The sequence below is a fragment of the Lathamus discolor genome, chromosome 8, assembly GCF_037157495.1.
Source record: "Lathamus discolor isolate bLatDis1 chromosome 8, bLatDis1.hap1, whole genome shotgun sequence".
In the NCBI taxonomy this organism is placed as follows: domain Eukaryota; kingdom Metazoa; phylum Chordata; class Aves; order Psittaciformes; family Psittacidae; genus Lathamus; species Lathamus discolor.
In genome coordinates, this window is record NC_088891.1 from 4,648,204 (window position 1) to 4,661,528 (window position 13,325).

Sequence of the window (13,325 nt, forward strand, 5' to 3'; positions counted from 1 at the left end):
TTGACTTGGAAACAACTAAAAGTAGGGGCAGAACAGAACTTTACCTTTCTGCAAAGAGAGGGGAGTGCGCTGACATATAGAAACCTCCAGAACAGGTGGAGTTGGTAGACTGCTACGGGGAAGTGTCGATGAGAATAGAGAGAAGAATCTTGCTGCAACTGTCACCACATCTACTATATTTAACCTTGCAGATGATGTGAGTGTTGGCGCAGCCCTGCACGCTCCAGCCACAGCACAGCACTTCTCATCAGGGCCTCTTGTTGTCCCCCCCTGCTCCATGAATGCTGCATGGTGTGAGGAGTCCTGGACGTTCCATCTCTCCCAAGACTGCAATGCCAGTCGTGCTTGTTAGTGGCTGTGCTTTGCCAGCCCCCTGGTAGCAGCCAGTCAGTAGCTTTGAGCTGGATCAGAGACTGAGGACACAGCTGGAGAGGTTCTTGCTTGTATCGGGTGCTTGTGCAGAGGTGCATTTTATGGCATGGTTGTCTCGTGGTCCCAAGAGGTGGTAAACCCCTGTGAAAGGGCTGAGCACAAAAGGGACAGTATTCTAGAGGCTTTTTTACTCTTACACAGGGTGAAACAAGACTCAGTTCTGTTTTTGCTACACCCTCTTGGCATAGTTTGCATGGTTTTACAGACAGAACCATGCAACAAGACAGATGGTTCAATGAGACAGTGCCAGGAGAAGCTTTGCTGTTTTTCTCCTCTTCCTGTGTAATAAGTCCTGTTTTTATGTACCACCATTGTTACGGCAGCGCTCATCAGGTGATGGCTGCGTGGCAAGAAGGTTTGTTACAGCCGAAGCTCTCAGACAGCGTGTTCCCGTGGGGCTTTTAACAGTTGTGGAGGCTGGAATTCCACTCTGGTTTTGAAGCAGAATCGCTTCCCCCACACGTATTGTAGCTGACGAGACTATTTACGCATTGCTGATGTTCCCTTTGTTCCTGGCGAGCGCTCGGTTGCAAACCAGGGTCTGCTCTGCAGAGGTAATGTCAGCGTGTAGCAGCAGCAGAGTAGCAGAGGGGAGGCCCTTTGCTTTCCCCCACCAAACCAAGTCTGATGCAGAGCACAAACACGTGCTCAAGTGGAACGCAGCTTCTGTAGAAACTTTCCATTTTCTACCGTCTCGGTGCAAAAAGTAACTCAGTTTCTGCTCAGCTCTCTGAGTAAAAGCTGCACGAGACACGCCGGTTCTTCCTCTCATCATGACAGTGCCTCCAGCTTCCTTGAGCTCACTTGCCACCGGTCAGCAGCACACTGCATAGAACTGCTCAGGTGGTATTAACAGCCTCTGAATTCTTCCAGTGCCTACCGGAAAGGGTTTGGGTTTTTCGGTTGAAGATCATGTAAACAAGGCCTGGAACCCGCACAGTTAAAAAAAAAGGGGGAAAAATCCTTTTATGGGAACTCTGTCGGGTTTTTAAATCTGGAATGGCTTAAAAGAAACATCACATGTCCTTGTTTGTGCTGATGTCACATGCATTACTCCGCTGCTTGTGGTATCTCCTTAGCATTGCCCTTAGGCCTCAGGGCGAAGCGCCAGCGAATATCCAGTGTTCTTGGCTCCAGCTCCCGCTTCTATTCAGGGACGCAGCAGTCAGCTGGAAAGGAAACAGCAATGAAGTAACAGCAATGGATTTTATGTATTTATGTCTCAAGCTTTCCTCCCCGTCTGTGGGTGAGGGTATAGCGCGGTTTTATAGCTGGGCTTCACTTTCGCTATGAAAGACCTTTTAAAGACTCAAACCCAAGCAATAGTTTAACAGTGTTTATATGTCTACATGCCTGTCACAGTACAGCGCCGAGCGCCGGGGCAGTTCTCCCAGCACAGACTGGTTTTGCCAGCTTCTTTTGGGTGTCACAAGGCCGTGCTCAGGTGGCTGCCTTCATGGTTCCTGCAGAGCGGTGCCAGCTGAGTCTGGCAGGACTGTTTGTGACTTTAAATGCACTTCAGTTAAGATTGATTTTGTTGGGGTTGAAGTGCTCTCAGCAGTGTTTGCATCCCAAACACTGCAGCGTTCAGTCTCTTTGCAGGTTCACGTCTAGTGCACCCGATGGGAAATGCAGCGGTGCTCCTCAAGGGGTATATTCCTTGGGGAGGGCATTTCTTTGCTTTGGTTTGTTTCAGGCTGGGGTTCCCAGTCACCAGACCCTGCTGTAGGCGGTAACAGGCTGCGGAGTGCAGGGTTTTCCAGTGAGGGTCCTGTTGGAAGGCTTGCTCTGGAGCAGGGGCTCTGGAGTCACTCGGACATCACTCTGTGATGGGGCCAGGTGCTGTTTGCAAAAGCAGTGAATTCGTGTTCAATTGGTTTTGTCTTTTTAAGTAAAAAATGAAACATTCCACACTGATGCAGAGCTCCAGTAGTTGGCTGCTGGGCCACGAGGCGGTGAGAGCCGGTTTAAGCATCACACAGAATGGCTCACTTGCTTTCAGGAACCCTGTGGAGGTGAGGGAAATGGCATTGTCGGTTCATAGAACCAAAGCTGGACGTTTCGGTGGTCTGGCTATTGAGGTGGGACGTGGCCAGGCAGGTTGAGGGGGTCCTACTGGCACTGGGGTCTTAGGGAAGTCAGAGCCGTGATTGAACTCTATGGATTATGGAAGGAGGGGCTGGCCGCTTGGGAGGAATATAGGACAGTTGTTAGAGGATGTAGGGAGGCAATTAGGACAGCTAAGGCCTCCTTGGAACTCAATCTTGCTAGTCGGGTTAAAGACAATAGAAAGGGCTTCTTCAAATACATAGCAAATAAAACTAACACAAGAGGCAATATAGGCCCACTGCTGAACGAAGTGGGTACCCTGGAGACAGAGGATATAAAGAAGGCAGAGGTGCTGAATGCCTTCTTTGCCTCTGTCTTTACTCCTGCAGACTCTCCCCGAGGGCCCCGGATTTCTATAGCCCCAGAAGGAGTCAGGACAAAGGAGGAGTTTGCTTTGGTAGATGAGGATTGGGTTAGGGATCAGCTATGCAATCTGGACATCTGTAAATCGATGGGTCCGGATGGAATGCACCCACGGGTGCTGAGGGAGCTGGCGGAGGTCATTGCTAGGCCACTTTCCATCATCTTTGGTAAGTCGTGGGAAACGGGCGAGGTGCCTGAGGATTGGCGGATGGCAAAGGTCACACCAATCTATAAGAAGGGCAAGAAGGAGGACCCGGGTAATTATAGACCGGTCAGCCTTACCTCCATCCCTGGAAAGGTGATGGAACAACTTATTCTTGACTCCATCACTAGGCATATCAAGGATGAGGGGGTCATTAAGAACAGCCAACATGGTTTTATGAGGGGGAAGTCATGTATGACCAACCTTATAGCCTTCTATGAGGAAGTGACTAGGTGGAGGGATGATGGTAGAGCGGTAGATGTAGTTTTTCTTGATTTCAGTAAGGCATTTGATACTGTCTCCCACAGCATCCTCATAGATAAGCTAAGGAAGTGTGGGCTTGACGATCAAGTAGTGAGGTGGATCGAGAACTGGTTGAAAGGAAGAAGGCAGAGAGTTGTGGTCAATGGCGCAGAATCTAGCTGGAGGTCTGTGACTAGTGGAGTTCCTCAGGGGTCGGTGCTGGGACCGGTGCTGTTTAATATTTTCATCAATGACCTGGATGAGGGAACTGAGTGCACCCTCAGCAAGTTTGCTGATGACACAAAACTGGGAGGAGTGGCTGACACACCAGAGGACTGTGCTGCCATTCAGCGAGACCTGGACAGGCTGGAGAGTTGGGCGGGGAGAAACTTGATGAAATTTAACAAGGGCAAGTGTAGAGTCTTGCATCTGGGGAAGAACAACCCCATGTACCAGTACAGGTTGGGGGTTGACCTGCTGGAAAGTAGTGAAGGGGAAAGGGACCTGGGGGTCCTGGTGGATAGGAGGATGACCATGAGCCAGCAATGTGCTCTTGTGGCCAAGAAGGCAAATGGCATCTTAGGGTGCATTAGAAAGGGAGTGGTTAGTAGGTCAAGAGAGGTTCTCCTCCCCCTCTACTCAGCCTTGGTGAGGCCGCATCTGGAATATTGTGTCCAGTTCTGGGCCCCTCAGTTCAAGAAGGACAGGGAATTGCTTGAAGGAGTCCAGCGCAGAGCCACAAAGATGATTAAGGGAGTGGAACATCTCCCTTATGAGGAGAGGCTGAGGGAGCTGGGTCTCTTTAGCTTGGAGAAGAGGAGACTGAGGGGTGACCTCATCAATGTTTACAAATATGTAAAGGGTAGGTGTCAGGATGATGGAGCTAGGCTTTTTTCAGTGATATCCAGTGATAGGACAAGGGGCAATGGGTGTAAACTGGAGCATAGGAAGTTCCACGTTAACATCAGGAAGAACTTCTTTACTGTAAGAGTGACAGAGCACTGGAACAGGTTGCCCAGGGGGGTTGTGGAGTCTCCTACACTGGAGATATTCAAGGCCCGCCTGGACAAGTTCCTGTGTGATGTACTGTAGGTTACCCTGCTCTTGCAGGGGGGTTGGACTAGATGATCTTTTTAGGTCCCTTCCAACCCTTGGGATTCTGTGATTCTGTGATTCTGTGAACCTCCACTGTGTTACCTTAACCAAGAGATTTTTCCTTGGTGTTTTCTTAGCTCCATTCTCACTCCAGCACAGAAAGCAGTAGTTCTGGCCAGTGGTGACTTCTTGCATGCAGGACGTTCCCAAGTGCTGCATACACATGGGATTGGCTCAAAGAATTAATGTCAATCTTCCTTTTCTTATTTAAACGTGTCCTATTACTTGGGCTGTAACAGAAGACAGCCCCGTTCCACCTTCACAGGCAGTGAAATCCTTTCTTGTGTTTAAAGCTCAGGGCGATCTCTCAGGAATATCCAATTTTGCTGTGTCATGAAAACGCTGTTTTCCTTATGGAGGTGTTACTGTTTCATTCTGTGGTTTTGTTTTGCCAGCATGGGACATTGTACAGATCTAATCGTGGATGTGCTTAAACAGATGATCTCACACACCGTGAAATATTAATGCAGCCCTGGCCCTAAATGAAACCAGTGTAATTCTGAAACAAAAGATGAGTGTCTTTGAGGGATTAGTATTAATTTGATGTCGTTTTCCCCTTTCAGGGGGGGAAGAAGCAGTGCTTTACTTCACGTGTGTTTCCTGTCTTAATGCTTTCCAAGGCAATGTTGATAGGGATTGGTTGGGAAAGAGACTCTGAGAGGCACTGCCATGTATCTGCCTGGGTGAGTGAGCACAGGGTGTTTTGGAGGAAGAAGAGAGAGATACCAAGTCAGAATAAAAGTACAAAATGCTTCTGGATGTCAGGTATCCATGAGATGATTCTGTGGGCAAGCGAGGGTGGAGAAGGAGACGGGAGATACTCGAATCGGTGCTTAGGAAGAAGGTTGGAATGGGACAGGCGAATCTTGGTCTATAAAGGTTCTGTCACTTTGTCTTCCTCTGGAACTGAACGATTCCATCACAGCTGGTTGGGCTCCAGCCAGAGCTTGTAAAACACCTCAGTAAATGGTTTTTGCTGTGTGTTTCCTGTGCAGGTTTGAGCTGATGCGCATGTGCTGGCAGTACAACCCCAAAATGAGGCCCTCCTTCCTGGAAATCATCGGTAGCATTAAAGACGAGCTGGACCCAGCGTTCAAAGAGGTCTCCTTCTTCTACAGTGAAGAGAACAAGCCTCCGGACACAGAGGAGCTTGACCTGGAGACTGAAAACATGGAGAGCATTCCTTTAGATCCCTCCTCCACCCTCCAACCCACTGACAAGCACTCAGGACACAAAGCCGAGAACGGCCCAGGCGTGGTGGTGCTTCGGGCCAGCTTCGAGGAGCGACAGCCGTACGCGCACATGAACGGGGGACGCAAGAACGAGAGGGCCTTACCGCTGCCCCAGTCGTCGGCCTGCTGATCCTTCCCAGCCAGAATCTCACAACGCGGAGCAACACCTGCCTTGGGGGAAGAAAGAAAGGAAATCACAATGTGTTCAAACAGCCTACTGTACCTCAGTGGATCTTCAGAACTGCCGTAGCTGCACTTGGGAGAACCCTTTTTCCAGTCAAACAAGTTGTCGTGTTTTTCTGTTCCCGATACGCAAGCAGATGTTTGTTTCAGTCCAGGACTCCAGTCATGGGGCGCACAGTTGGCCTTTTAAAACTGATGTTAACACTTCATAGCGACAGAAAACTTGAGATCTGATGTCTCTCTCTCTCTCTATCCTTTATCTCTCTTTTCTTTCTGTCTCTCTCTGCTTCATAATGGGAAACATATCTGCGTGCAAGTCCAACCGTACAGCACTTTGATCAGATCAAAGATAGCGCAGGCCGGGGGGCTCCGGGACCCTCCAAGCACCTGCCTGACACCGTAGGTCTTTCTAGAATAACACCCGACAGAAACCCCACACAAAAAGAAAACTCAGCTGACAAAAAGACTGGATTTTTAATGTTGCTCTTTAACCTTTTTAGGAACACGTCAAAGAATCAAAAGGGCCCTCATTCGTCCAAGGTTGTTCCCATTTCCAACGCTGCCAAATTTTGCCAAAAAATAACCCAAACTCTCTTGTTTTTTTGGTTTTGGGGGTTTTGGTTTTGTTTTGTTTCTGTTTCGTAGGCATGAAGGAGCACAGTAACCAACTGCTCTGTCTGAACGAGATCCTGACCAATACGTTCTGTTCAATCATACACTGGTATTTAAAATGAAAAATAGATAACAAAAAATAACGAAATTGTCGAGCTCTTTGTTTCAAAACTGGACAAAATGTGATGATTTTCTTTTCTTGTGATGGAGAAGATAAAAGGGATGGGGTAGAGAAACAGCCCCCACCCCCCCCAGTGCCCCCATCCCACCCAATTCTGGACAAAACTGGCAGTGGTGAGCTAAACCGACGCGTGCGTTCCCTACACAACAAAAGGCAACCGCACGCCAAAACCGAACCAGGAGAAGCCTGAATGGAAGCGGCCGTGGTCTCCGGCGGGGCAGCCTGCCCTCCGCACAGGCTCGCAGGAAACATCGATTGGAGAAGACACAAAACAGCAGTGACCGGATTCAAGTACATGATGCTTTGTTGACCTTTTCTCTTTATTATTAAGACTTCTCGAAGGGTCTTGCAGTTCTATGTTAGACCATGGATCATTTGCATACACATTGTCTTTTGTGTCACTTTTATAACTTTTTTACGGTTCAGATACTCATCTATATGTCTGTACAGAAAAAAGCTGCTATTTTTTTTGTTCTTTATCTTTGTGGATTTAATCTATGAGAACCTTCAGGTCTGCCCTCCTTCCCTCCCCTCCCACTTCAACAGATTTTCTTATGCTTTGTACTATAGTGTGTAACTCTTTACTTCCTCCTTCCCAGTAACTGATACCTTTCATATGATTTGCCATGAACTGTTCAATGCCTTTTTATAAATACATTTCCTCCTCTTTTTTTTTTTTTTTCCTTTTTTTTCCTTTTTTTTACTTATTTTGCTTTTGATTTTTCTCTCCATTGGTTGTTTTACAACATCTTGGCTGTGTGGGCTTTTGAGGGGGGACGTAGAGGAAGAAGGGGAGGACACCCTGCACGGAAACAACTCGAGCAGTGCTGTGGTGTGTTGAAATCCCGGTTTTTTTTCCTTCCTTCCCGCTCTCCTCTGCCCAGGCAGCGTGCGAGGCTCTTACAGTGCAAGGCATGATACAAACTCAGGTCAGAAAAAACAAAAAGGTTAAATATTTAGTACATTCTTGTTCAGTGTTTATAGTCATTGTTGTACAAGGGTCCTTCCCCTCCTTCCCTCCCCGCTTGTTTTGGTTGCGGCACACATCCACCCGCCATCCCCACACACACTCCCCCCCCCAGACACACATATGTATGTGCTTTGGTTTGTATTTGTTGGGTGCAGCAGCAGACACCAGGCTTTTGGGTCACTGGTTTTTACAAAGACGATTTTGCACCCTTCCGCCCTGTGAGTAAGAGCTGGACCAGTTGCAGCTGGTGGTGCCAGGCAGCCTTCGGGTGGCCACTGAAGCTCCAGCAAGCCCCAGCTCTTCACTTCCCTGATTGAGGAAGCCCTCATGGAGGGCACCGGGGCTGCACTTTGCACCCTGGGGAAGAGAAATAACACCAAAACCAACTGGAACCCAGCAGGCCGTTTCCATGGGGCTGGGTGGACAGAGTGCAGCTGGGGCCAGTGGCTTGGCTAGCAAACAGTTCAGTGTTGGCTGCTATGGAAACCTGTGCAAGTGCAAGCTTGTTGCTTAAATCTATAGACCAAACCTCAGAACAAAGGAAAACGAGTAAGCTTGTTTGTTCAGTTGCAGAAGCCGTGGTGACAGGGGAAGGAGGGGGCCACCAGAAAGCCTGCAACCACCGAGTCATACCAGTTGCTCCTCTTAACGTTAGTTTCAGCATCTAAGCCTTTGTTTAGCACTGATCCAACCAAACGATGGCAGTGAAGAGGTGGTTCTGGGATGGAAACGCTTCAATCTTTTTGAGTAAGAACAAAGAATTCAAGTAGACTGATTGCTAGTTTTGACTGGAGATTTGAAAAAGTTTGTAGTGCTTTTTGCTTGTGTAGTTTAGGTCCCATTATCTTCTCTTGCCTCTGTCCCATAGTTATTTTTTTCCCTTTTAAAAATGAAAAAGACAAAAAAGTTAATTAAGAAGGTATTCTATGTAGGATTTTTTATTTATTTTTGTGATATCAGTTTAAATCACTGTAGAGATGCCCCATAATAAATCTAAATACTGAGATAAGGGTTTTTGAGTATGACAGGGGGACAGGTTTTGATTTTTTTCAAACATTTATCTACCTCACTCTTATTTTTTTATATGTGTGTATATAAAAAAGAATACATCTCACATGTCTCAGCAGCCAATAAATGCCGTTGATACTGGTAACCTCTCACTCCATATACCACATGCTCTAGGTTCTGGAGGGGAACAGCCACTGCCTGTCACAAAGGGTCACTTCCGAACATTTGCCTCCATTCCAAGGAGTTTTTTGGCTCACATTCGTTACTGTGAGGAGGGATCCCAGGGTTGTCTGCCTTTGGGGACCATTCCTGAAGGAAACTTGAGGGCTTTTTAGTGTTGTATCCTGTCAGTCCTCAGATCAGCAACAAAACGCTGCGTGGTTTGATGAGCAGAGGCACAGCTGACCTGCTATGAGGACTTCAAATTACAAGTATGTGATGAAATCTGTTACAGAAATGGGTTGATGACAATGTCTGAAGGCCCAGAATAATTGTAGAGTGAAGGGAATGGTCTGTTTGTCCTGCGGAATGGGCTCAGTCCTGCTGGATTTCCCTCAGATGCCACAAGCACCAAAAAGATACTTGGCTGAATCAGCACCTAAAAATGAATTGGCTCTTACAGCAACAGCATTGCTGGCTTGACCAAAAAACCTGCCCCAGGCTGCCTGGTGATAACTGCTACATCGAGTTTACAGCTTCGGATCTTTGCTGCTTCTGTTTGATAAGAGAGCACTGATGATTTTTTTTTTCCTGAAACTAACATTGAATTGATGTCTTTTAACGTGCCAGTAAAAACTCAGTTCCCTTTTCTTCCCCTGTTTATACGCTTCAGATAACTGTGGATTCTGATGGACCAGCCATCAAACTTTAACCGCCCTCTGACAGCGTGTCACTGGTTTACAAGCACACAGGACTAACACGAGCTTGCCATCAACTTGATGTATAAGGTTTCTCTTTTTCCAGCTCAGGCAGCTGTTGGTGCAGGTGTTGGTTGTGGTATCTAAATAATGTAGTGCTTGGCTACTACGAGTTGTACCCAGCCTTGTGTGAATACACGGCGCTGTGGTTAAGTATGGCAGAGTTGGCCTTCAGAGGGAGCGTTTCTAGCCCTAAGAAACCAGCCAGATGTAGCGGGTTTACCAGGTTGGGGTTGGTTTTCCATTTTTCAGGAGGCTCCCGTGAGCTTTTGGTGCAGTGGCTGTTCCCCTCTCATGCACATATTTGATTACCACAACTGGAGATCCTCAGATCTTTCAGCTGGCTAGGAGGGTTTTGTTAGAACTGTCCAAGTTCCTGGTTTTTGTAATCGTATGTAGGTGGTTTTAAGATGCATTAGGAAGCAACACTAACGACGTAGCACCCATCACGATGAGCATTTCCAAAAGCACTGCGGTAGAAGACAGTCGTGCGACATCACGTCCGCACGCGTGATGACAGTCAGCTCTCCTGGACCAAACCACCTTCATGATACCATTGCGTTCTGTGTTTGCAGTTCAAGCTTAATTCCTTTTTTTGTTCTGTTTGTTTCCATAGCTTATTTTTGTTGTTGTTGTTGTGTTTTGTGCGTTTTGAATAGCTTTATTCACATGGGTTTTTCATGCAGACTTCCCTTGGACAGTAAATCAAGTTGTTTGTGCATGTGAACAACCGAGAATTAATGTTGGCTTGGTAGAGTCATAATACGGTTTGTAATGTTGTTCTTCCCTGAGACCACTGGCTTGTCTGGTATGGAAAATTTATTTAGAACTTCAGCTATGTTTGAATAAAGTGAAAGTAATCCAGTTTGTTTATAAATGGCAAACAAAAGCCCACCCTGCCCTGAAAACCAGCATTTGACAGATGGCACCAAGATGTTCTCACGCGGTAGGGTAACGCACTGGCGTTGCTGCGGGGAGCGGGGGCTCCGAGTGTGGTGCTCGGCTGTTGTGCTCCCCTGACTCACATTTAACAGCTGCTCGGTGGCACAGAAGGTGGTTTGGTTGCAAAGGAACGTGAACACAGTGTGTCAGCTGCGTGGTACTCAATAAGATGCTCTCTCAGGGGAGTGATAAAGCAGCCGCGGAAGCCGAGCGTGATGGGAAGCGCGAGGCCGGCCGGTGTGCACCGAGTCTTTCCCAGCGCGATGCCTCTGCTCGTTGATGCTGGTTCAAAGCGATGTATGGCTCTAGGGGTGTGCACACTGATGATGCTCCTCTTGGTCTTGAAAGACAAAGGCATGAAAGCCCAGTTTGCCCAGGACGACTGGTCACCAGGTGGGACTGCTCTCAGGTCCTCTGGGAACTGCTGAGGGGTGTTGGGCACAATCAGAGTCTAAGTGAACAACACTCCTATTGTTGGTATAACTCCATACATATATATCTATATATACATATATATATCTGGATATGTATATCTATATTATAGATATATATCTTTTTAAACCCTTTTCATTCCATTAGTACAAGTAACACTTGTTTCCTGTTATTCTTACTGTGTTTGTCAACCATGTATTTAATCACTGGGCTGAACAACAGCGGAGGAAGGTGCAAGGGATCCACTCCTTACTAACCAGTGATAAAAGCCAGATATTGCAACTTAACCCACAAGTAGGTGTGCAGACAAGGATTTGAAAATGATGTGTAGAAACAACACTAGTGGCCAGGGGTGCTGAAGATACAGAACTATAAACAGGCAGGAGGGCTTCAGAGGATGCCGTGGTTCAGAGACTGGTTGCTCAGAGATGAACAGCCTCTGCAATTGAGCACGGCCAGGTAGATCGGAACCAAGAGGCATGGAAGCAGGATGTGGCAATGGGTATTTACAAAGACACAGGGCTTGGCAGAAGTTTGAGGTGGCTTCCTGAGCTTCATCTGTGGGACAGCATCGGAGCTCAGGTATCACAATTCTGATCATTGGTACTTGTAACTAAACCTCCGGACTTCCCATCTGGAAGGGTAAATCGGTTGCCAGGAGTTTAATAGTTGGTGGTGTCATCAGGCTGTATGAATCTGTAGAGTTGGTCTGTTCTGCAAGTACCTGAAGACTATCACTAGTTTGTGTGTGTGCCTATGCATGCGTGCTCATCTTTTCTTTGTGTTCTGTTGATTAGTAATCCATTAGCATTTTCAATAGGGCTTCAAGTCCAGTAGATTACGGGTAGTCAGTTGACGAAGATCTGGTTTACAAGAACTAATTCAATGTTTCATTGCATTTTGTAAGTACATAGAATAATTTTATAAAATGTTTGTAGTTTCTAAATGCCTAAACTATAATTTAAGGGCACTTTCCTGTGTCTGTGTATGGGTGCGTCTGTCTGTGATCAGTTGTTTTTCATGGTACCAGTTTACTAGCTAGCTTTACGATATGCCAAAAAGGATCCCGAACTTGTCCAATCCGTGGCTTGTCCCTCTTCCCGCCCGCCCAAGCTTTGTGTCCCAGTATATAGCGAATGAATAAAGGAGTTGGAGGAATGTTCTGTATCTTCAGTATCCTGGTCTTCCAGAGCCCTCTGGTTGGGGTGGGATCATCTTAGCTGGTCATTTCACGTTACTGTCTAGGGCAGTTGGCTTAATGGATTACAAGAACCTCACTGGTTGGGGAAACAGAACGGGTTTCGCTGCTACCCGGGCTGACGTGCGCAGTGCAGGACCAGCCTTGCAGTGGCCACGTGGTCTGAAGGATGCGACTGTGGAAGAGAGATTGGGAAGGTGGTTTTTGTAATTGCTATTGAAGAACTGTTTGCTGATCTCTTACCGCTCTGAAAGTTTGGGCACAGCCTCTGAAGCTGCTGAGCACCATTTGGAGCCTTGTTGAAATGAGCAAGGCAGGGTCCCTATTTATTGTTACTGAAGAGTACTGATGATCCCTTGACCCTCGCTCCCCGGAGCTGCCTGACCGCATTGCCGAAGGGTTCCAATGATCTAGATACTGTTCAAAACTCAGCTCTTCTGTTTGCTGAACCAGTGAGGTTTGAGATGAAAGGATTGGCCAGAGTTTGTCTACCTCTGGGACAAAAACAAAACTAGAAAGTGCTAAGGAATGGATGCAGTTGCAAATACATTTTCCAGTCTTTTCTTGTTTAAATTTTTTTAAGAGAAAATGAAACAATACCATGGCCAATTTATTACAGAAAAAGACTTGCTGTGTATAAATTATTCCTAAAGAAATTCCTGTGTTTATATTAAAATGAATCAGTAGAGAAAAAAAAATTCAAAATGTTTTTGTATATTCTGTTGTAAGAATTTATTCCTGTTATTGCGATATACTCGGGATTCTTTACATTATGAAAAGAAGAAACTTTGTCTATTTTGAATGGCTGAAGCTAAGGCTCCTTTAGTTTCTCTTACTCTGCTTTTTTCTAGTAGTTTCAGTACTACATGATTTAAGTTAAATAAAAGAATTCTGTATGCATTTGCCTGCTTCTGAATTTGTTGCTCCTTACACAAAGCAAGCACACGTTGGAAAACTCAGAGCAAACCACCTCTGGTTTTCCTCTGCCCTTTTGGGCTGCATGTAACTGAGCTCCTCTGAGTAAATCTTAGCCAAGGTCAGTGCTGCCATAATCTTGAAATCAAAGGTATCCTCCAGTGACACTGAGCTTGTGCACCCTTTTCTGATGGGCCCCTGACTACTGCGTTGCAGTAGGTAGTTCCCTTG

At 46.7% G+C, this 13,325-nt stretch overlaps 1 protein-coding gene across 2 annotated transcripts in view; it reads left to right on the forward strand.

Moving 5' to 3' along the window:
- Positions 1–13,079, forward strand: part of IGF1R (insulin like growth factor 1 receptor) — a 179,980-nt gene extending 166,901 nt beyond the window's left edge. For both annotated transcript variants that reach the window (XM_065688733.1, XM_065688732.1), the window contains exon 21: positions 5,500–13,079. In XM_065688733.1, the coding sequence (XP_065544805.1) occupies positions 5,500–5,866 (367 nt within the window). In that variant the 3' untranslated portion in view covers positions 5,867–13,079. The remainder of the gene's footprint in view (positions 1–5,499) is intronic.
- Positions 13,080–13,325: the final 246 nt, after the last annotated feature.